General features: G+C 41.8%; 1 protein-coding gene across 12 annotated transcripts in view; it reads left to right on the forward strand.

The window, feature by feature from the left end:
• The first annotated feature begins 720 nt into the window (after window positions 1-720).
• The window catches only part of EPHA4 (EPH receptor A4), a 136,480-nt gene continuing 112,052 nt past the window's right edge, over window positions 721-25,148 (forward strand). For 5 of the 12 annotated variants that reach the window (XM_081813513.1, XM_081813512.1, XM_081813516.1 and 2 more), the window contains exons 1-3: window positions 722-889; window positions 4,015-4,082; window positions 8,247-8,910. In XM_081813513.1, coding sequence (XP_081669639.1) covers window positions 799-889; window positions 4,015-4,082; window positions 8,247-8,910 — 823 coding nt within the window. In that variant the 5' untranslated portion in view covers window positions 722-798. Of the gene's footprint in view, window positions 890-1,214; window positions 1,309-4,014; window positions 4,083-8,246; window positions 8,911-16,964; window positions 24,008-25,148 lie in introns of those variants that run through there. The other 7 variants (XM_031039309.2, XM_031039313.2, XM_081813519.1 and 4 more) reach the window with 4 other exon arrangements.

Here is a 25,148-nt window from a genome sequence, read left to right on the forward strand (position 1 = left end):
AGGGTTCTTCTCCGTTGCTAGAAAGTCACTGGTTCCGTCTCTGGAGACTGTGGCTGAGCCTTGCCTCCCGCCGGGAGAGGCCCTGGACTTTGGGGACCGATTAGGTCCCTGCTTTCCAGGCAACTGGGGAACCAGGGAAGAAAGACATAATCAAACCACAGAACTCCCCCAAAGAGCATTTCATTTGGAGATGCGCCATAAAGACACAAACAGGGCAAGGTAGCTGAGGGTGGCAGAGGCGGTGCGCCAGCCCCCGCGCGCGAGACGCGAACGCTTCGACCCTCAGAAAAGAGCAACAGCAAAGAGGCAGGTCAACTTTATACTTATTTTATTGCAGTAAAAGAACCTTTTCCTCTATCTCAAACCGCCCGTGGCGGGGGGGGGGGGGGCCCGGGGAGGGAGGGGGTTGCCAATCTTCCTCGGATTCCCCCCAGTCAATTCAGTCTTCGAAGCTCCTTCCGCTGCCCTAGGGCTGGACCCCTGAGATGAGGTCCGGGGACCACGCCGTCTCCCTCCGGCGGGGGGAGGAACCCCGCAGAGCTGGGCCCCAGAGGCCGCGGGAGACCGCGCGCCCCACCGAGGCCGGAGGGGGCGGGGCCTCGGGGCGGGCTCTGCTCAGTGGGGCGGGGCTGCGCTGTCCCGTCTGCGCCACTATTGGCCGTGGGCCCCGGACTGGCGGGTGAACGTCACGGGCTGGGCCCACCCCCTTGGCAATGTCTTCAGCCTGCTGCACTCCTAACTTAAGCATTTATTCCACTGGGATAGAAGCGGCAGGAGCAGCGTTGGCACCGGCGAACCATGGCTGGGATTTTCTATTTCGTCCTCTTTTCGTTTCTCTTTGGGATTTGCGACGCTGTCACCGGTTCTAGGGTGTACCCCGCGAATGAAGGTAAGACCGAGGCGGTCCTTCTGTGGTCCCGGGCAGAGAGGTGGATCTGCGGGTGAATGGCCCCCGGGAGCGCAAGGCCGGAAGGTGTGAGGGGATCCCGGCGTGAGCGGTGCGCCCCGACTCCGGAGAAGGGGCCCCGGACGAGAGGATCCGCGAAGGGGAGTGGGGAAGCTGCCGGGCAGCCTTTCCCGGGCGGTGACCCTGCATTCGGCTGGGCTACCCAAGTTTGTAGCGGAAGGACAAAGTTTATCAGCATCCGCGGGCGAGGCCGGCTCCAGGAGCCCCAGGGGATACACTAGAGCCAACGCCAGGACTAAACAAACAAACAAAAAATAATAATAAATTATTTGGACGTAGCGTTCCCTATCACCGCTCCCAACCCAGCCCCGGTCAAGGGGGGAACGGAAGCCTGGATCTAAGTGAGTGTTTGGTACTCCCGGGTTCCTGCGAAAGCCTTGGAGCTCAAGGTTTCTGCAAAGTTTCCCGAGCCCTGGGCTTCCCGGGACCCGGCTGCGGGGCCTCGGCTGCACAGCGGCCGTGGCGCCGCTCGCAGGTCGCCAGTGACCTGGTTTCTGTAGCACCCGGCGTCAGACACCTTTCTCCCCGCTGGGCCTCGCGCTCCGGGTGTGCGATCGCTGGCCTACGGGGCCTCACTCTCTTCAGATCACCCCTCAGACCTGGGGACCCGCTGGCAAGTTGAACGTAGTAGTTTTTGCTTTTTGCCCCCAGAACTATACACTGGGTTAGTTTGGATGGAACGCGCGGGACCGACTGGACCCGTCTGGGTGCTGTTTTCTGCGCGTCTCTTCGGACGTGCTGGAAAGATTGTGTCTGTTTCTGTGTAGGGGAGGTGGGTGTTGATCATTTAGTTTCTGATGATCTCAGAGAAAGGCGAATTGAATGTGTGTGTGTATGTGTGTGTGTGTGTGTGTCAGCGTGAGTCTGTGTGTGTACGCGCGCGCGCGCAAATGTGTGTATGTGGGTGCGCGGGTGCCCGCGTGGACGCGGACGATTGTGTGCCTGTGCGTGAGTACCCTGATAGCGTGCGCCTCTGTTCGGGGCTGCTTGTGCTCGAGTCAGCGTGCATCTAGCCTTGCACCGGTCTCGTCGACTCTTTCACAGAACCCCCGTCCCGCGCCCTCCCCCATCCATCTATCCATCCATCCATCTATTCAGGCGTCCATCTCTCCAGAATCCGTCCGTGCATCCCTGCGCTATCTATCATTTTCCCTGTTCCGAAGGAGGGAGCCAAAAACCAACTTAGCCTTGGCTGGGCAGCCGGTACCCAGAGCTCGCCAGAAGGAGGCTGGGAGAGATTCACACACCTGCCGGCAGACACTGTTTGGGACGAAAGCGGCGCTCTCCCACCCTCTCGATCTCCTCCCTTCTTCTTAACTGACTTCTGGTGCCATCTCGGTCGCTGCGGTTCCTCGGTCCCCAGGGTCATTCCTTTTAGTGGAATCATGGATCTCGCTTTCTCCCGACTACTTCGCACACTTGTTAGGACGTCCCTCGAGACCTCTCTGGCTCCAGACGTAACGGAGATTTTCTTTTCTTTTTTTCTTTTCTTTTTCTTTCTTTCTTTTTTCCTTTTTTCCCCCTCCCCTTTCTTGCCTTTTCTTTTGGAAGGAAAACTTGGGAGCGTTAGACAAAACCGATGTTGATGGAGCTGTAGGCTGATGTAGAACGAAGAGGGGGGGAGTGTTTCCCCCCCTCCGGCCCCTCCTCCCCCCTAAAAATTAATTCATTTTGTTGCTTTTTATTCCCATCACGTTTCCTTTTCTCCCTTTTACCCTCCCTTTCTACTCCCTCCCTTTTTTTGTAAATTGGGTCTTATTGTTCCCTTTGTGTCCCTAATCCACCTTACATAAATCCAAATGGATGTAGCGGGCTTTTCTCTAGGGACCAAGAAGAGGGAATGAGGGGGGGGGGCGCAACTCCGGGCGGGAGCGACCCAGGGAAGGCTCTACATTTTAAAATAATTAAGAGACCCTAGGAATTCAGGCTCCTCGGGAAAACCAGGAGAAAGCAGCTGTTTTTAACTCCTTTGACTTGGGGATGGAATGAGGGAAGGTGGGCAGAATTCAGGGGCCTAGGGGTGAGATGGAGAGTCGGAATGCCCAGGAGCAAGGATGAGGGCTCCCCATTCCCACCCCTCCTCCAGCCTAAAGAGCCAGCCTCACTGATCAAATTAATAACCCAGTGGTTCCTTTGAGATGGGCCTTTCGACCCCCAGGCCTGCAGATCTCGGTGGGAAAGAGAATGTGGAGAGGTTAGGAATCCATTGTGTCCTTTAAAATGTCCTCGGTGCCTAGGACAGTTCCAGCCTGGGTGGGGGATAGCAGCTCTGTAGCCGGCTTCCCTGTTCCTGAGCTTTGACACACACGCTTAGGTGAAGCACAAACACTAAATCTATTAGGCTGCACTCCTTCACCTAAAATTCAAACCAGTGATTTCCTCCTAGGCTGAGGACGAGTCTCTGGTTGTCCTCCAAAAGACCTGGGGAAGAGAGTATTCCAGTGTGTTAGCATCCTAAATTCTACAGGTCTGCCATTACCCCCTTTGAAACTTGGATATTTTAAAAAAGCAGCGGATACCACATCCGGGGCCTCTTTATTTGGTGGGGGAGGGAAAAAAGAAATTGTAGAGGAGAGAGCCTTTTCATGACCCTTTGAATACTCTGTTAGAATTCACTTGTGGTTCTGTCACCATGATGATGAGTTATGTGGTCATCTGAAACTTGCAAAAACAAATAACTCTAGTAGATACCAGACAGAGATGAATGCTGATTTTGCTCTGGAGTGTAGCTGCCCTACATAGATATATTTATTTTTTGAATTGTACGTGAGATTCTCTATTCATCCTTTTTAGAAAATGAATCAGCTCAGGCCTGGGATGGAATTTTAAATGCTAAGCAAGTTAAATAAATAAGAATGTGCAGATTTAAAGAGGGGAGAAGATCAAGTAAGTAATGATTATTTACATAAGTGAGACTGAGTTTAGGTTTTGATCAGAGTTGGATATGCACACCCCCAGAACATATGGAAACGCTCAGGCAAATGGTTTTTGTAGTATTGGCTTTTTTGCAATTGGAAATTAATCCATTTTCCTTTGTTTTCTTGCAGTTACCTTATTGGATTCCAGATCTGTTCAGGGAGAACTTGGGTGGATAGCGAGCCCTCTGGAAGGAGGGGTAAGTTCCGAGTTGCTCTCTGATCCAAAGGGTAAAAAGGAGTGATTAGCAACTTTCTGAGAGTCCTAATGGCTTGATTCTTGTTGATTGTGGTGAGGGGGTCAGATTTCCGCCATGGCCTGTGAAGTGAATTACGCTTTGTTGGAGAAATCCTATACTCCCTTTGGATAGCTCTGTCATGGAAGAACTAGAAACCAAAAGGGCAGAAAGGGTTTCAAAATTAGGAGATTGGTGGAGGCATAGACTTAGATGCCTATTTAAAACTAAAATACCGACAAGAAATACGATCCAGGGACCAAATTAGAATTTGTGCCTATTACTGTGATGGCCGTGAAGACCTGACAGGGTTAATTTTAGAGCAATTGTTCTGTTTCCAGATGAGGAAAATGAATAAATAAAGATACCAGGGGAGAGAACATTTCTGATTGTACCAGGCACAAGTTTAGTTCCATGCATAGGCAATAGGGGCGGGGGAGGGGCACGTCCTTACCTCTCACAACCTTAAATCTCACAGCCTTAAATCAACTGCAGCTCTCTTGCACACTGTGAGGAAACCCTATGAGCTTCTGCCAGGGGCACAATATATACAGAAAAAAAACCCAGGCTTTTGTGCTATTGGTGCTGAATGTAAAAAAGTTTATGTATTTGGAATCTTGAGCCTTTGGGAAAGGGGAAGCTAAAATAGAAAGTATGAGAGAGCGCATCACTGTTCATTTCTTCTGAAATGTGCCTTCACTGCCTCCTTCTGAAGATTCAGAGAATACAGGTCAATGGCCACATTCTCCCCCCTCCACCCTTCAAAACAGGTCGGAATGAATCGGCTTGGGAAAAAATCAGTATAACATGTAACTCCGACTTCTGCCAAATTTAAGGAACTCTCAAATCCTTTAAAAATTAAGATCATTCTGCCTTTATATGCTTGATAATCTGTGACTGAATCAGTTGATTGAGAGCAGTGGAGGTGAAAGACAAGGCATCTTTAGCAGGGGAAGATTGGAATACCAGCCCCCAGTATGGTGCTTCCCACCTGTCCACTGAATCAACAATAAGGGATCAAAACAGTAAAGATGCACAGAAACTGTTATAAAAGAGAAAGGGTTTTAAAAATAAGGCAAGGAAGTTGTCATGAAAATGGAGAATGTTAGGCCGTCTTTTTCCAAAACAGGTTTTGGGATCCATGTGAAATAAAACGGACATTTGCCTTACCTTCCTGTTTTTCTGCCTGAACTTGACTGCAGTTGGTTGGATCTCTGCTGAAAAATTCTAGTCGGCCCTCAAAACCATTTTTTAAAAGGAGGGAGAGTGATTGGCAGGCCTCTGGCAGTGTAGACAAGCTGTATTCACTGCTGATTGCAGGCAATTGCCCTCGTCCTTTGAATGTGAAGAAAGGTACAGCTTTATCTTGTGAGAGTCAGACTCTTGTTAATCCTATACCCTGGAAAGGTCACTGATTCAGGGAGGCTTTCCCAGGCTACACCAGGAGTAAAGCTCTGTAGGTTCAGTGTATTAGAACTGCTAGCAAAATTGAAGATGGAAGGTATCAGTACTTTAAAAATTTAATGAATCTTATTTTTCTTACGGGCTGCTCTCAAGTTTGAAGGGAGAATGCATCCAGTATGATTTGGGACCTGACTTGTTACACTAAATATACGTGTGACCTGTATAAAAGCAAGGAGTGATACATTTTTGAGCACAGTCTATGGTCTGTCTAGTTTCTGGAAAGCTTTTACTGCAACTTAATATTCTGTAGACATCCCATATCCCACACCCACCCGAAACTGCCGAAAGAACACCTGCTTGCTTTTTATAAACACAAAACTTTCGTCTTGAGGTCTCTTAAAATAATACCATACGTATATAGCTGATTGTGTCCAACCCAGAACTTTTCTATGGGCTGAATGTAGACTTCTGAATGTAGAATGTAGCATCTTTCTTTCCTTAAATGTGGTGGGTGTAATATTTTAGGGACTCACTGTGAGGGGTGAGAAATGAAATTTTATTTATGTATAATAGAAATAGTCATTCCAAAATATATAGTAGCCATTGAGAAATTATGTGCCAGATTATAAATTTTCATTAATCTATAGATTTTGTAATTAAAGGAGACTTTTTCAGGCTTAGAATGAAGGGATGAATTAGATTATCTACCTAGTATGGATGGATTAGCTTTAAAAAGTTCTTTCCAGCTGAAGATAAAAGCACATTTGTGTCTTTCGGTTATTCTGAAATTTCTACTTAGAGTTAGGATGATTCACATCTTTCTTGGCTGGAAACTTGGGGTCATGGTTTTGTCAATAAGTAATGACATTTATTTGTTGTTACTGTTATTTTTAAAAAGAAACAAAATTTACTTGACAGTACCACAAAGTAAAATAATGAAATATAGTCAGCGACAACTCAGTGTTGTCTTTTTTTCTGTAAGAACAACTAAGCAGAACATAAGAATAATAGAAAGTAATGGCTCCTGATGGCAACATTGTAGCAAAAAAATCTAATCTCTTGGCAGTGTTCATTTAAAGGAGCATATTGTGTTTCTGACACTGATTGTAAAATACAAAAAATAAGGTGAGCTTTGTCATTGTTCTGGCGAATTGATCAATGTGTTTAGACAATTAAGTTCAGGCTGGGAAATTCACATTAGACCCAAACTCTCCTGTATGAACTCTGTGGAGATATCCCTGTGAGCTTTCATTTACATTGAGAAATGTGTTTTTCCATATTCCCTTTGTTCTGAAATGAGAAGCATGCTGAGTAGGGTATTTTTTTGAAGGTGGAGATCTATTTTTGGATTAACATGAATTTCCCCCAAATAAGTAAATTACTGGTGATTTATTGCTTAGCGGATAAAAAGAAATTTTAATCACCACAGGGCACTTTTCCCTCCCAGTTCCAACTTTCATAATGGTAGCAGATGAAAGCGATACAGAATTTTATGCAGTATGGCCCTTCACATAGTAACATTTCCATCCATTAATAGTTTTCCAATGCACAGATGGAAAACCCGTTAAAAGATACATTATGGTTCTACGTACTTCATTGGATTGAATGGAGCTTTAAGTGGAGCTATTATAGAATATGAATTTTTTTTAACTATCTTTTTTCCTTCTAATTATATTCATGTGTTAGATACTTAAGCTGATTTATACCAGATCTATATAAATGCATTACTGTAGAAACTTGTGAAGAATTGGAGGCTGCCTACTGGCCTGAGCCCCCCCCAAACAATCTTGCTGCTTTTAGGATTATTTTTAAAAGCTGTGGCGAGAGAGTTTTTTACTACTCCAGTCACACTGAGTTCAGATTGTCCCACCGTTAGAATCTTTATGTTAGGAAGTAGATTGCAAAGAAAACCCTACCATCCTCCTTTAATTTTCTTGGGCTTTGAATCATAAACACCACCTACTATTTTATTTTCAATATCCACAGAATATTTAGAAACAAAGCATGTGTGCGTTCTTGTTTACTTATGGTATATGTTTTAAAAATAAGAATATACAGCTCTGGAAAAGTGTTTAATTGTTATAAATAACAGTGGATTTGAGAAATCCAACCATAAAGTTTACTCTCTGTCTTCCCAGGATTACCAAAACCAGAAGAGTGAGATTTTCTTTACCCCTTTAAAGAATAGTGACAGTGCCAAAAAAAAAAAAAAAAATGACACTTTTTTAGGTATTAGAGAGCAAAGTTCTGACAGGAGCACCACTAATTAACGGATAATTGTCTTCCTTTGGCAAGCTTCTTTCTTCCTGCTCTTAATTTGCAGGTCTCTGCTCAGTTGTTGAAACAATACACATACTGGTTTTTCATTTATGAGTAAATTTGAACTGTTGCCACTTGAAATTGTAGTTGTTGTAATAGGTGAATCTGAGGTTGTTAGACCACCATAAGGAACTGCTGGGAACTCATAAGCAAAATATCTCCCCAAGCCTCTGGATTTTAGGCAAAAGAATGAAACAACCACAAAAACAAAACAAAAAAAAACACCTCCCCAGTAAAATATTGTCTTATCTCCCATAAGATGTTTTGTTAGTGAGGGTTGGTTCTCAGTAGTTTTCTTCCTCCCTGAAACAAAAATCATCACTGTCCTCTGAGGGTAAAATAGAATTGACAAGTCATCGCATGATGACATTTTGTAATTGATACATTTCCTTTGGATCTTTGCAGTGGGAGGAAGTGAGTATAATGGATGAAAAAAATACACCAATCCGAACCTACCAAGTGTGCAACGTAATGGAACCTAGCCAGAATAACTGGCTACGAACTGATTGGATCACCCGGGAGGGGGCTCAGAGGGTGTACATTGAGATCAAGTTCACCTTGAGAGACTGCAACAGTCTTCCGGGTGTCATGGGGACTTGCAAGGAGACGTTTAACCTCTACTACTATGAATCAGACAACGACAAAGAGCGTTTTATCCGAGAGAGCCAGTTTGCCAAGATTGACACCATTGCGGCTGATGAGAGCTTCACCCAAGTGGACATTGGTGACAGAATCATGAAGCTGAACACCGAGATCCGGGATGTAGGGCCCCTGAGCAAAAAGGGGTTTTATCTGGCTTTTCAGGATGTGGGGGCCTGCATTGCCCTGGTCTCAGTCCGTGTGTTCTATAAGAAGTGTCCGCTCACCGTTCGCAATCTAGCCCAGTTTCCAGACACCATCACAGGGGCTGATACGTCTTCCCTGGTGGAAGTTCGAGGCTCCTGTGTCAACAACTCAGAAGAGAAGGATGTGCCAAAAATGTACTGTGGGGCAGATGGTGAATGGCTGGTACCCATTGGCAACTGCCTATGCAATGCTGGGCATGAAGAGCGGAATGGAGAATGCCAAGGTAAGAAGAGCCATATTGTACTTTTCATTAGGGCTTAGTGCACATAATTAAATCAGAGATGAGACTAAATGGAGTAAAGCCAGTAATTAGCAGCCCCTGTGGGACATGGTGGGACAGAGGGGTCTAATGAGTAAATGCTATAGCTCCAGGTGGTAAGGCTAAGACGTTTCTAATACTGACAAAATAAATGATGCTGTGTAATCAGCAGAAGGCCAAACACATTTGCTAACAGGCACTTAGATCTGAACCGGCTTGACGTGCCCTCTGAGATGTAAATGAACAAGCTGAAGAAACAGACTTGATTGATCCTTACTTAAAGAGGGCAGACACATTTTTGAACTCTAGTTTTCCCTGGCTACAGACTTGGTAAAATGGCAAAGATGGTAAATATCTCTTGTGGTATATATATGTACGTGAACGACTTAAATGTGAAAGTAGGATTCCAGTCTTGCAAATCCCGCCTGCTGATTAAAATCGAGCTGTGTGAAGAAAGTAGTTTGTCCTGCCTCATGGGGCTGTGTAGACGTGGCCCAACGAAGTGGAGTGACAAAGTTTCAAGTGCATTCTGTTCCACTGAGCTCCCATTGATAGGGTCTGCAAGTGACATTAATCTTGATGAAAGACCTCTTGATTTCCCCGAGGAGGTGATAAAGAGCTAGTGAGAGTCTTATTTGATCTGTGTGGTCAGAGGCAAGAGTAAATTGTGATCCATTTTGGTTATTGAGTTTTTGAAGAAATCTAGACTTTTGTATCATGCTAATTACTACTTATCACATTACTAAGGTGATTTTTTTTCCCTTACCTGCAGTGGAGTGTATGCAATTCTTTCTTCTCTTATTTCCCCTTTCTGGGGAGTTGGTAAAATATTTTTCTTTGTAGCAGCTTTGCTTCCGAGTAAGAGATGAGAAGAGTTCAAACTTATATGGATTGCTCGTGTGGTGTGTGGATTAGGGCTTAAAAAAATCAGTTATCCCAAGGTTGTTATTTTTTGCGTGGTGTTTATTTTTAGGGCTTATCAATAGTCTACTGCCGCCAATCTCACTATGGTTACTACTAAACAGTGTAACTCTGGTCTCGACTTATGGAACAGATCCGATTAATCTTTTCTCAGGGTGATTGTTGAGCTGTAGACTGATTGCCACATGGTTCATCTGATTTGGTGATTAAAGACCCCGAAATAACCGACTGCCAAACAATTTGTCTGGCATTTCAACCATCTTAATGACAGGGTAGGATTAACTATGGGACAATCCACTCGACTGACGGGAAATTAACAGTTATAACCTGAAGAAAGTTGCATTTTTGGTAATTTGATGTCATAGGTTGTGCATTTTTCCCTTTTATTGTATATACTGTTTTACAGTGTCATTCTTGATTTGCTAGTTATTTCCAGGAGTAGCTAACAAGGAATGTTGTAAATTCATCGCAAATAAAACAATAAAGGTTGGCTACCTTGTCTGTTGACTCAGAGTAAAAAGGTAAGCTCATGAATTCGAAAATTTTAAAGTTGGAATTTAAAGTTGTTTTTTGTTGTTGTTGTTTGCAAAGATTAATTTCTTAATCATTGTGTTAGCTCTTGACTTAGCAACTACTGGATAAGCTGTACCAAATTGAAACCCCAAAACCTATCCTGGTATCAGTATGAGAACATACGTGAGTGCATTGTTATTGGCACCTAAATTGCAGTCATCATAGCAGGTACAGTGACATGAACAGGGCAATGACACGGAATCACACTTTAGAGTAAATTATTCTGCCTTTTCGATTTTTGTAAGAGAGGACTTGCACGTCTTCACATGTCAAGGTTCTTATATGTATTAAAAAAAAAAAGAGAGAGAGAGAGAACACCATTGTCTTTCCATTTCCTGCTCCGGCATTAGTATATCTCTGTATCTAATGTCATTGATTTTCAATTGTTGTAGAGCCCCGTAACTCATACATTGCTACACTGTGAAACTCCTTGACATTTTTACAACCCAAATTAGAAGAAGAAGAGAAAAAGATGGAGGGGGAAGTGAATGTAAAGCCAACTGAACATTTTAGTGGTTTGCTTTATGGAAATAATCTTGGGAATCCAGTTAATCATATGGTTCATGGAAGGGGTGGGGCTCCATGTTTTAGAATCAATCCGTTTCTAAGCTAACTGTTCCTAACACAAGGCCAGATATTTAACGGAAGGGGAGGTTGATTGAGGCCGTTTTTTAGAATCTTCATTGTTCTCACTCTGGCTACCCAGGTATTTTCTTTGCTGCTCATAAAATGACTAACTCTTTCAAGAAGACAATTTTGAACAAAATCTTGCCCTTTGTTTATTTGTTTGTTCTTAATACTACCAGGTAGGCATTGCTGATGAATTTAGGGAGGAAGGAAAAACTTGAATGGCAAGATTCTTCAACTCCAAACCTCAGTGAGACTTTTTAAAGATGACTCAAGACTGTAAAAATCTTAGGAGTAATAAAAATGGTCACCTCCATCCTTGACGTCATTACTGGGAAGCATCCAGGTAGAGCAGAAAGAACACAGAGACAAAGAAATGTGTCTCAGTGTGGTCACTGTAACTAACTCTATGACCTTGAGCATGTTTCTTAAGCCCTCTGAGCTTTGGTTTCTTCATCTATAAAATGGGTTGAAAATAATTGTACTTAGCTTACAGTCTTGCCATGAGGACACAGTGATGTAAGATTAGTAGAAGTCACCTTTCAGATCCTAAGCATTAAACCAATGTCAATGCTAGCAATTCTTTGATAACTCTGTCCTTCTCACAGTCGTAGCTGTGGACTTTTAAGGGTATTGAGTTGAACAAGCGAAAGAGAAGTTCATCCATCTCCCAGCCCCTCTTGGAAGTCAAAGCTAAAGATAGGACAGAAGAATTGCCCCTGCCCTAACAAAGAATAATGTCTGTTTTTACACTTCATGTTGAAAATAATATTTGGAGAGTGTCATTTTATTTCTCCCCTGTCAGAAAGCGAACTTTCCTTTGAGTGAGAGAAAATGATTTGGGGGCGGGACAAGAAAGGCCAGGGCGCAAAGAGAGCTTAAGAAGGGATAAAAAGGGGAACTGGCAAGTCTTCAGAACTGTGGCAGCAGGTTCCTCCCCAATTGTCTTTTCAGTGGGCCTACTGTTGCAGGCCGAATAGAACAGGTGAAAGGTCACTCACTTCCTCATCCATCTTCCTTGGGGTCTGGGAGGTCAGAGTGAAGATGGATTAAGATCTTACATGTTTGACAAAGGATCCTTGGGCAAAAATGGCCAGGGTGGGTGGGGGCCTGGGATGTGCTGTTGTTTGAATCTAACCCTCGTCAGCTGCCGGAATCCTCAAGGGACCTCGGGGACAGAGCGACACTTCCTCTTGGCTTTCTTACCTCCAAGCAGTACATGCTAATGGAGGCGAAGGATGGAGAGCTATGTCAAAAGTGTCAAGAGGTGATGGCGGGCTTGCCCTCTGAAGCAGCTGCAAGTTCATTCTGCTCTTGAATAACATGTTCTGAAATGATTTGGCTCCGTCTCCTTGGACAACAAAGAGTAGTAATAGCCACTCATCTGTTGTCAGGAGAATGCATGGCTGGCTGGCCTCAGCAGAGTTTGAACTTGCCCAGTGATTGGCTGCAGAGGATAAGTCACTGCTCTAGTTAGTCTCGTGACCAAGTCTCCTCAGACTGTTGGAGGAAATTGAAAATATACCTCAGACCCCGGCATTGCCACCTCCCCCCCTGCCCCCCACATATACCCCCCAGTGAGGAAATGGTGCAAATGTTTTAGAGGGTAGTTTTCATTACTTCAGAAAGATTAAACAGACCAAGAGAGGAAAAGATTCTTTATTAACATGTTTTCTGCTTAATTAAAAAGCTGAAAAATGAAAGGGAAGTCACAGATTTACTCTTTGTGAAATATTAATAAGCACTGCTTATACTGCTAGAAAGAAGGCATTCTTCTGGAGTCACTCTTTAAGCCAAAGAATCACAACGGTGACAATGTTAAGCTCCATAGGAATCAAGCCTGGCTGAAAGACACATTGTTGCTGTAGATTGTTTCGGGTCATACATATCCAGGACCTAATATTATATTTCATTAATATATGATGCCTTCATATCAGCAAAAGGTATCAGTAAAAGCTCTTATGAGAAAGAACAAGATAGAAAGGCTTTGATGGCCATAACAGAAATATTTCAAATTTGGGCTCTGAAAAGAGGGAGAGATTTACATTAAAAAAAAAAAAAGAAAAATTACTTTGTTTTTCCCACTCTACTCTAGAAAGATCTTAGGAGAAAGAAGTACTGGAAAGGAAGCATTTAAAATATGGTTCAGAGAGATGCTGCTTCATATCCTTTCCACCTTTGAAATTTTTTTTCTACCTTTGAATCATGTCTTTAAGAATCAATTGCTTGAATCACATGGCTGCTTTTATCTCCAGCTTTGAAGCCTGGCTGTGATCATTGAAAGACACAATTCTTTATATACAAGAAGAGCAGGGTTTAATTATTGTGCTTTTTCAGTTATCCTTTTTTTTCTTCCCCTTCTTCGTGTGACCAGGGTTCTTTTGTGAGTGTGAATTATGGAGTGGTCTCTATTTTGGGTGCACCAAAGCATCACATAGGAATGCTCTCAGTGAGGGACTTTTGAATATAGTATTTAAGATTTGATGACTTATTTTAGTCTAACTAGGCTTCCTCCTACCTTTCAAAAATGAATTAAGACATCATTATTCTGTGAAGACTTGAGTCTTTGGAAAAGACTGAGTAAATGGCTTTTCAGTTACTGCTTACTGTGCAAAGCAGAGGTGGTCGTGATAGAAGTTTGACTTTCCTATCATTGAACTTGACTACTTCGGGTTTAGGTCCCCCCCCCCCCCATTTAATTGATGAATTTCACATTACCAAAGAACGGCTTCAACCTCTTCAACTTTTTATGAGTTAGCACTCTTTATAATTTGTCAGACAACCCAAATATTCTCCCAGAATCATCCTCTTAATTATCATCTTGTTTTTATGACACTTGACTGTTTATCATGGACATCATTCCATGTTAGAGGATATCACTCTTCTTCATCCTTCATAATGGATAATTAATATTCTGTAGTATGAAGTCTATAATTTTTCCCTCCGTGGTAGATATTTAGGTTCCTTAGTTTTTCCCGGCAATATTTTTAAACAAACACTTTAATTTATGAATCAAACATGTACAAGTTTTCTTAAAAAATCGAATGATTAGGCTAGCTCTGTGACTTTCCTGGCTTTATCTTGGACAAGTGAACTTAGCAAACTTTCTTACCGTGAGCATGTATGTGAAGAAGTGCAGCGTGTTATAATCAGACAAGTAACCCCAGTGACGATTACAGAGCATAGTGGGGGTCTCATTAAATGTTCATTGAATGAATGAATAAATAAATGCATAAGCAACTGTGGCCTGTTTCATATTAAATATTTAGTTGGTGGAGTAATGTTTCACGGAGTCAAGATGATATCAAAATCTTTGCATGTGACTGATGCATTAATGAGGTCTGAATTTATAATTCCTACTTCAGTTGGGTCCTAACTCTTTTCATCGTGTTTATGATTCATCTCTATGCCTGAACTTTCACAAATCTCCACAGTGCATGGGTTAACAGAGTTATTAGTATAAAATAGCTAAGACCTGTTTTTGGAGTTTGAGACTTGGGTTCAGTTTCTACTTGTGCTACTTAACCAGTTGTGTGATCATGGATACTAACTTAACCTCAAGTTCACAAATGCAAATTGGTGGTAATAGTATGTTATGTATGATACACACACATAAGTATGTATGTTTGGAGGAGAGGGTTTCGCACAGTGTCTAGAATCATTAAGCACTTAGTGGAAGTGGTTATTGTTAATTTTATTGTTGTTAGGTAGAAATATGTTGATGGGTTATTGGACCAGTGTCTGTCCAACAATGAAAGCAGTTCATTTAGGTTCCAGAGTAGAAGTTTTTTTGTTTTTGTTTTTGTTTGGGGGGGCGGGGAGAGGGATGATGTTACATAAGCAAGGGTAGGAGGTGGTATGAAATGGCTGATCTTACATGCATTGATTAGATCCTCTGTTCTCGATGTTACTGCCCGCCCCAGTGCAGTGTTCTCCAAGTGTGTTCTATCTGGATTCCCCACGACCCTTTGCTGTGGTCTGCAAGGTCAAAACTTTTCTTAGTTAATACTTAGCTATCTTTTGCCTATTACCTCTCTTTTTTTCATGAGTGGCATTTTCTAGAGGCTTCCTGATGTGTGATATCTCATCAGATTGAATACAGAAGCAAATAGGAGAATCCAGCTGTCCTCTATTAAAACACACATTAAAGAGATTTGCAAAAAAAAAGAAAAAAGTATCACTCTTAAAAAGAATTGTATTTTGGGAAAATAGTTATTTTTTCATTAACATGTTAGTTATGTAAACGTGATGGGCAACCATTGATTTTTTTTAAAGTGCATTAATAAATAATTACTTGTAAAATTTCTCAATTTCCATTTCTTTTGGTAAATATTGACAGTTTTAAGGCAGATAAACAAAAGCATTTTGGCATCCTCAGAGTGTAGAGGGGCCGTGAGACCATCAGCGTTTTAGTTTCTCTGGCAGATAGGTCGGGTGCATGTCTGTCTTGCTGCAGATAGTTAAAAATTAAAATGAAATAAGAAAGTTCTGAAAACTTTCAGAATCTGGGAGATGAAGGTAGCTTAGAAGAATGGCCTTTTATTTATTCAACCTTTTAGATGTTTCTATAAACTTAGACAGCAATTTGTAGCTTTTAGCCTTTTAAAGCTGTTTATCTGTGTCCAAGAAGGTGGCCCTGCGCTCTTTAGTTTTATTGTCCTTGTGAGAAGGCATGATTAAAGAAGGTCTCAGCTGTCCCCTGGACCCTGAGAGACTGTATCTTTTTCACTTCGGGCACAAAACCTTTTTTATTGCGTGCCTTACAGCTGGTACCTCTGAGCTGTTTTTGGGGAGGAGAGCAGGTGAGGTCACTCCATTTCTTGATCCGAAGAGTAATTACTAGTCCCATGACTAAATGGACATTTTATGAATATTCAGGGTCTGTTTCGGCTTCTTGGGAAACAATCCTGTCGGAACCGCTTACAACTCCCTTTGGAGACGCCGAGCGTTTTCTGGGTGAATGCGGGTCGTCAGCTGTCTGCCTAGGGTTGCATTTCCAGGCTGCGGAGTCTTCATTTGCATATTCTGTATGCGCCCTCATGCAAAACAGCACACCCATTTCCCCCTCGCACAAAGGCAGTGAGGGCTTCCTTTGGAAACTCCAGCCAAAATCTCCTTCTGTTTATGCAGAACCCAATGATTTAGACACCATGCAAATTAATTCGGTTTTGATTTGAATGCTTCCAGAGATTGGGGGCAGGGGCGTAGAGTGGACTGTTTGCACTGGGCTCTTTTTGTGCACCCCCTCACCCCCCACCTCCCACCTCTGGGTGGCTGGTTGTCGCTCCCCGGGTCCCTTGCCCCTTGAAAAACAACCCAAGCTCCTGCTGCTCATTTTATTTTGACCTTTGGAAAGTAACCTAGTTTTGGTGACTCCTTTTGCTTGTCTGTTTAGTGACAGCTTCAGCTGGGATCTTGCACTTCTTTCTGAGAGGTAGGAGATGGCACTATTCAGATTATGCGAGGAATGTTTAGAAGTGTCCCAACAAAGGGCTTAAAAAAGTTGTAAAGCAAAAAGATAAAATTCTTTGAAAAGGAATTGTCAGACCTCAGGAAGTTCCAAAAATAGGCTTCAGGTCACTCGTGGGCTGGAATCCATTCATTCCTTCAACAAATACATACTGAAAGCTTATAACTCAAGATCACTGTTGGTATTTTCATCTGTTTCTACATGGATGAATGAGTACCTCGGTCTTTGTATCTAGACTCACAATTAAAAGCCCTTATCTTCGCTTATGTCCCAGATAAATTTCTTTAAAAGGCGTTATTGACTATAATTCTGTTCCTTCTTCCGTATGTGCATTCACTTGGGGTTGAACGTCGCCTTCTGAGTTCGGTCTTCGCATCCCACCCAGTGTCTCCAAATTGACCTAATAACCTTCGCTTTATTCCCCTAGAATGGAAATGCAAGCTCACTGCATATGTTGACACCACAGACTTCACCCTGCTTGGCCACAGCGCTATCTTCAGAAGCCCATGATCATATGCATTCTATAAAGTAGAAGAGAAGGACTTTGCATGAAACATTTTTGAAGTTCAGTTAGTTTTGAGTTCAAGCTCATTTCACAGGGCAGAACATGGGCGCATAGCCTGACTTTGCAGTGTAATTAAGTGGAGGCAGGTCAGCTAAAACAACATCGAAATGTGGAAGAGCTTTGGGTTAGCTCCACATGGTCTGACAAAGTTTGATGATGCTGTTCAAAGTCCATTTGGGATGGATTATTAGGGATTAAAGAACAGCAGAAGGCTCTGTACTTGTTGTGTTCTCTGGTGTCATTAGTGGATGAGAAAATTCAGCTGCTTATCTGGCTCTTGTTTCTAAGGATGGATTTAAACAGCCCCACACTTCTCAAAGGTGATCTTACTAACCTCTTCTTAATAAGTTACAGATCTCAAATTGCTCAAAATCCTTAAAATACCATTTGAAGTAAGTTGATTGATAATTATCATTTCCCCTAAGTGTACAGATATTTTCCGCAGCAGTACAAAGCTAAAGTACAGTTTCTTAATTACCCAGATAATCCTGTTTGCTTGTATTTTTAAACTATGAAGTGCTGGGTAATTATTCAATTCTTAATAGAAGGCAAATGGCAATGTAAACAATAATTAGGATGTTAGACAGACTAACGCGCTTCAAAGCAAATTGGATTTTTTTCATACTGTTCAGCATGATGTCCCATAAAGCTAACAATTGAGAAGCAAGGCAGAAAAGGTTCCATTTTGTTCATATTTTGTGGCGTTATCTCTTCATGGCTTGTTTCCGTGAATAGCAGTTTGCCCCAATGAAGCTGGCTGTGCCCATGCCAAATGTTTCCGGAACAATCGCTTCCCTGCTGTTTGACATTTGGCTCTGTTCTCCCAGGACTCCAGATTGGTCCTTTGTCTGCTTCAGATCCCAGCGGTCAGAGGTTAACAGAATACTGATTTCCTCCCATAATACCATGGCAGGTAAATATGGGCCAACCTCATGATCAGTTAAGACAGCTCAGTGAGGAATGCAGTTCTCATGGGCTTTTGTCCTTAAGAACGTCCCTGATTTAAGATGCCAAGCTTCCCAGCTATCATTAGGAGCACCGCTGTCTCTTTGATAGGGTATTTTCCATTGCTAACCATTCAGGATATCCCACAGAAATACACGACCTGAAAACTGTGAGCAGATCATTGCTTTGGATGAGTTAATTCTGCAAACTTAATATGGGAATACTTCACCATCGTTGCACACTTAATGGTGTCCTGTGGTCTTATCTGTGCTGTATGTTTCATTGATGAAATAATAAACCAATGACAAAGGCGGTAGTAGACAAAGATACCTTAATAATGTTGCTACAGCTCCCTCTGCCTTTTTCTCGTCTTAATGGTGTGTTGCCAGTTAGAGGTGTAATTAAATGAACAATCAATTTTATTTTCCATTTTTGTCACTTACGGAGACGTCCAAGCATTCATCAATATCAGTGTTACTAATGTGTTACATCAGTTTCATTACATAGGTCTTAATTTTTCTCCCCAGGATTAAGGCAGGCGATCCAATAGACTATTTCCTACCTGGTTGTGATGCACACACAGGCTTTCAAAGTTTAAACTAGGTTTCAAACTTTCCAACTTCTTGCTGTCATCAGTTAATTTTAGAACCCCTTTCTCTACATGAGTTCTCCCATTTCTAATTGGCCAGACTCCCTCACGTTGCACTGTGAACTTGATGCTTGGGTTCATTTGTTTTCAGTTCTAAGTGTTTGAAAAAGACATCTCCACTTTGAAAAAACAGTTTCCTTTTGAAGCGTCCAGCTTGGCAATGACTGGAGCATCCTCCAGGCAAATTAGCATGTTAAAAGACCGGATCAATACCTTTCTGGCCCCTCCATCCTTCTTACTCTCTTCAGAGGGGGAAGAGTTTTGAAGAACCCTAGGAGGCCCTTGACAGATGTGCCAGGAGATTTCAAGAGGATTGTTCATTGCCGAGTTGGGAACATTGACAGTTTGATCTAGTGCCCAGACTGCGTCTTCGCTGGTCATTTGAAAACGGATGCGGGAGGCATTGACAGCTTCGAGAAAGCTGTAGCAGTTCATGTAATTATGGAGAGGATTAGAAGAAAAGTGTTGGGAGGAATAAGAGATCAATAGAAGGGCACTAGTTGACTGAACTCACCTTCAGCTGTTAGAGCACTCCATTTTGTAACATTTAGCCTGTGTGTAGAGTGTTTTATAGGTTTCTTTTTTTTTTTTTTTTTAAGGCTTGTGCAAATCTATGCATAAGGAAAAAAAAAACAGTCACTGATTTTTGAGAGTGGACTTGTAGGTAATTAACAGTATAATGCTTCTATTACTTAAGATGCAAAGGTGGCTAATTAACTAATGGGAGAAATTGAGATTTCATTACTCTGTTTTCTAAGGAGGTGCCAACAAAAGAAGTGAAGCTGAAAGTAATATTTGAGCATTCAGGCTTCCGTTTGCAATGTTTTCTTTAGGAACTACCTCCCTGTATCCTAGATTTTTTGTTTGCTTGCTTTTGTTTTTAATTTTTAATTAATTAATTAATTCGAACATACAGTGTTTTATTAGTTTCAGGTTTACAGTATAGTAATTCAGCACTTCTGTATCCTAGAATTTTAAATTAATGCTCATGCAAGCCTCCAGTAAACCAATATAAAAGCGTGGTGGACTTATATGAAAGGAACCCATGTTGATGGAAAAATGAGAACGTTATCTTTGCATGAATGAAAAGAAGTATTTTAAAAAAAGGTTTGAAACACACCACCAGAAGGTCTTCAAATGGCCTTAGATTTTGGAAGTTCTCCTGCACAGGGCAAAAATGGCGATTGTACTTAGCTAAAGTAAACCAAGTCCATAATTTATTTTAACCTTTATGAAGGACTCTGGGACCCTCATTCACAAAACATTGTAACTATAATTATTTCAGTAATTTTTAAATGGGTACTTAATACGGTAAGAATCCTGCACTCTGATTTCAGCAATTGTACTAAAAGGGGTTTTTAAAAAGTTCATTGTTAGATCTTTCCTTTTCTTCTCCTAGGAAAATATAAAGTCATTTCTTGAAAGTAATGTCTGCTCTTATAAACATCACAACTATTACCATAACTTTAAAAAATGGTTATCCTAAAAAGAACCCTTCCCTGAAGAAAGGATTGTTGACTTCTACTACAGTTAATGACTGAAAGACACAAACTTATTGAGTTTTTCCAATATTTTCCATTAGATCTTCTAGCTGGTTATCACTGATCTACAGGACAGCTATTGATTTTTGTATGTTTATCTTGCATCCAATCTTTTTATTGAACTGTCTTGTGAATGCTAATAGGTTTTCAGTTAATTCTCCAGAGTTTTCTAGAGAACTAATAGTTTTGACTGAATGCAATTATATATATATTTTTCCCTTCTTTCTAAAAATTAGACCTCTTATTTCTGATTTCTATCTTACAACACTGGTCAGAATTTTCAGACCAGTAATAAAAGTCAGTATAGGATTGTGAACATCTTTATTTTATGCCCAGTTTTAGTGAGCATAGTTTAAGTATGCTATGAGATACTTTTTTTCTTAAGATCGTATTTCCAATTCCTAAACATTTCTCAGAGAGAAGGAATTTTAAATTCTGTTAAATTACTTCAAGTATTGCTTTTATTTATGTGACCTTTCTGACTTGTTGTATTTATAATATTAAACATGTTAGATTTTTCTGAAAATGATCCGTAAATTCTCTTTGCATTTGTGGAAAAAAAAAACTATTAGTTGGCAATAAATTTTGATAAATAGTTTCTTGAATTTTGTTTTCTGTTCCATGAAAATAGTGGATAAGAGCCAAAGCTTTGGGATAAGAATTTAGTTTTAATCTCAGCTTTATCACTTAAAATGTGATGATGGGCTAGTTACTTTAGTACTTTAATTTTCTCCTCTGTAATACGGGGATAATGATATCTACCCCATGAATAGACTTAGGATAAATAATGAATGTAATGTACATAACAATGTACATAAGTTTCACTTGGGAAGTGGCATCTATTTAGTGGTCAGTAAAGTGTGGAAATTGTTATTACTATTTTATCATGAGTCTTTAAAAGCTATTCAACTGATATTAGCCAATATATTCTCCTTCTCTATTTCTCTTTCTTGCTTTCCAACTGTATGTCTTCCTTGCCCTCTGTCTGATCCTGTTCTTAGAAGGTTTTGGTATTACGGTCAATTCGTAAAGTTAATTTGGATAGCTTTCCTTTTTTTTTTAGATTTATTTATTTATTTATTTGTCAGAGAGAGAGAGAGAGAGAGCGGGAGCTAGCACAAGCAGGGGGAGCGGCAGGCAGAGGGAGGGGGAGAAGCAGACTCCCCGCCGAGCAGGGAGCCCCCCCAGATGTGGGACTCTGATCCCAGGACCCTGGGATCACAACCCAAGCTGAAGGCAGCTGCTTAACCGACTGAGCCGCCCAGGCGTCCGGATAGTTTTCCAGTTTTAATTAACACCGCAGAACGTTAATGTGCATGAGAACTAGCTTTTCTCTGCGAGTTTGAAGGATTTCACCATTAAAACTGGCTTATGATTTGGGCACTTTTTTATTTGCTAGAATTCAATAAAAAGTACAAAACCCCATAAAGGAAGCAGGCCCGGGCACTTTGTTCCATTGCTTTTCAAATAACACACATTTTCAACCCTAACAGAGTAGACGTGCTCTTTGACTCTGATTTGGGCCTTTCCCAGCCTCTGCTGACTTTAGGGAAAAAGCAAAGATGTCACATTGCTCTCATCCATAATTCCGTTACTGAGATTTCGTGTTACTCGTGCAGATCTTGAACATGTAAGGTAAAGGTAACGCATCGTTGGACCTGGAGTTAGTGCTTTGGCATGGCTGAGCTACTCATTAATCAGGAGGCTGGTCGTTAATGAGAATCTAGTTGAGGAGATATTTAATATCCCATTAGGGAAAGCTGCATTTCCCTGTGGGTGAATGTGGATGCAGCCCCTCTGAGCTGTGGTGCTTTAGTATCCTTTTTTATTGAACGAGAAAGACAGACCATGAAATGACAGATCCACTGTTAATAGAAACATCTGGTGCTCCTTAGAGCCACAACGCTGACATAATAATTTGTAAATATTTTATATTGGTTTTGAGGAATGGCAAATTTCAGTTTTCATTTAGCCAAACAGACAAATTATTTTGTAGGCTATGGCAGGCAGAACGAAGACCAGAGGACAGATATTGCCTCAGTATAAGGAAGAACTGTCTAGTATTTCGAACTAGGCAAGAGTGGAGCGCAATGCCTTGGGAGGCCATGAGCTCCACATATTTTGGATGTGTTCACACTGGCTGGATGACCCCAGGGCATCTAACAGGTTAGAGATTGGAGACCTTGTGTTTCCCAAAAGGGACACCGTTGTCCTTCTGGGCAGGACGATTCTTCCTCGAGTACTCCACCAAGCCTTGCAGATCTGTCAAGCATTTAATATCCTGAGCACTCCCTGGGCACGAAATGCCTGTGGCGTCCTTTAGTCCCTGTAACAGACCAGATGTTACTCTTAATATCCCCATTTTACAGTTGGGAAAGTTGAGGCATGGAGAGGTGCCTAAGGTCATGTAGACTCCCCAAGACGATCTGGAACTGGATAGACTGGCTCCAGCCTCCACACGTGCCAGTTCTATACTCTACTTTGCCTGGGTTAGAACTGTTAGAAAGAAAGGAAACTCTCTCCAAGTTGACAATATGGGATCACCTTCTATTCTTACAAGGTAAGAAGAATATTTAAAATGCCAAGTCTGTGTAAACAGTGCCCTGTGTTTACTCCCAAGATTTGTCAAACATTCATCTGCCAATGGGTGGCCTTTGTGTTATTTCGAATGGCCTTGCAAAGAGCAAATTGTGACTTTGCAATTATTAAGGCTGAAGACCTTGTCCTAGAGTGTGTTACTGAGCAAATTATTCTTATGTTGACTTGGTATCACAGCAGAGAGGAAGGTTACAAACATAGACCCAAGTTTACATAAGTCAGAGCATCATCTCGTCTTAACAGGAGGACAGCCTAAGAGAATGAGAACTTTTTGATTTCTCACATGTTGTCTAATAAATCCAGGGAGATTTAGAAGGAAAATCAATCTGAAAAGGAGGGCGAACTTTTAATTATCTAAATGTTGAGCATGTGCATTTAAGCTGATTCAGGTAGAGCATTTACTTGCAAGTGTGTGGAGGGAAAAAAAATGGCAGTGAACCCATTTGGAAGGTAATACATTTCTATAATAAGGGGAAAGAGGAAAAAAACATGGGTAAACAATTGCAAATGGTGGTACACTAGTCCCCCCCTCCACCTTATCTTGGATACATTCCTCTCTTGGATACATTCCTCTCTTGGATACATTTCACGACCCCCAATGGATGCCGGAAACCACAAATAGTACCAAGCCCTGTATATGCTGTATTTTTTCCTAAACATCCCTACCTATGACAAAGTTTAATTTATAAATTAGGCTTAGTAAGAGATTAACCATATAACTAGTAATAAAATAGAACAGTGGTCACAATAAACTATAATAAAAGTTCTGGGAATGTGGTATGTCGCTCAAAATCTTAATGTACTGTACACAACCCTTCTTGTGATTCATGTGAGCTGATAAAGTGCCTCTGGTGAGGGGACTGACATAGGCGTTGTGATTTGGCGATTGGTTGCTTTTGACCATCTGATGACAGTAGGGAGATCATCTGCTTCTGGACTGTTGTTGACTGTGGGTAATTGAAACCACAGAAAGTGAACCCAGGATGAAGGGGGACTGCAGTAGATGAGTAGATGTCATTTCCTTTAGCCACCCCCCCCCCGCCCCCGCCACCATCCATTCTACCCTTCCCCCACTGGGATGCTACCTTGTGGCTTCCATGGAAACGGCTCACCTTTCAGCACCTAAAAACAGTTCCATCCTGAATTGTTTTGTAAGTAACAAAAATTCCTTTTTTAAAATTTTTTTCTCTTTTTTTTAGATTAAGCCATTTAGAATTGGGTTTTCTGTTGCTTGCAATGTAATCCTAATTAATAAAGGAGGTCATTACTTTAACATGGCAATTAAAATTTAACTTGCAAACTAGTTTTCTCTACACAAGCGTTGCGCATAGAAAACATAATGTGTTTGCCCAAGCTGAGTAGTTGCCCTTCCAAAAGATTTCTTTATAGTCCTATATACAATGGAAACATCTTGGATGGCTCTTTGTCCTCCTTTTTCATCCTGATGGCAAGATGGACTAGTTTGGGTTCTGTTGCTGAGAGAGGCAAAGGGAAACCCAAGTTCCATACTGTTGCTCGGTGAAGTGGGACATCTGTCTTCCTTAAGAGCAGAGAATGTTCAAGCTGGTAGGGGCCCCAGGAATCCTGCAGTTAGATCATGCTTCTCATTTAACAGATGAAGAAACTGAGGCTCAAATTATTAACGCATATAATAAATGAGTAAGGACTGCTTCCTGAAGTCAGGAATTGTAGAATCCTGCCATTTCGATCCTGCCAAGGCAGGATAAGCCCAGGAAAGATGTGGGCGGCCAAGGCAAAGTAGTATCTGCATATCTTTTTAAGATTTGATTTATTCTTTGTCAGAGAGAGAGAGAGCACAAGCAGGGGGAGTGGCAGGCAGAGGGAGACGCACGCTCCCCGCTAAGCGAGGAGCCCGATGGAGGGGGGGCACGGCGGGGGAGGGGAGGACCTTGGGGGAACTAAGTGCCCTATATCTAAGCCTTACTCCTCAGTTAGGAGAAAAGGTTAAATTTGGTCCTTGATTGCATTTATTGGGGTTTCAGTACACCGTTCTCCCTCATATAAACTTGAACTCCTTAGATATACTATGCCTTTCTCTGCTACATCAGTACGTACTGAATGCTCCATGCTTTCCATGCACCACTTTTTTTTTTTCCTTCAAAAAAGTTCCTTTGCGAAGAGTTCACAGTCTAAGGGAGCAGGCAGCTTTGTAAAACTGTTTATAGTATCTGAGAAGTGAAGTAAGCTCAGGTGAGGACCTGGAGGAGGGAAATGCTGAATATCATTGCAGATGAGGTGTGAAGGAACGTTTTTGGAAAATTAAACATGAGTATTGAACAGCAGCTGACTTCA

Source organism: Leptonychotes weddellii, chromosome 3 (assembly GCF_054177405.1).
Source record: "Leptonychotes weddellii isolate Sample4059 chromosome 3, ASM5417740v2, whole genome shotgun sequence".
Taxonomy (NCBI): Eukaryota; Metazoa; Chordata; class Mammalia; order Carnivora; family Phocidae; genus Leptonychotes; species Leptonychotes weddellii.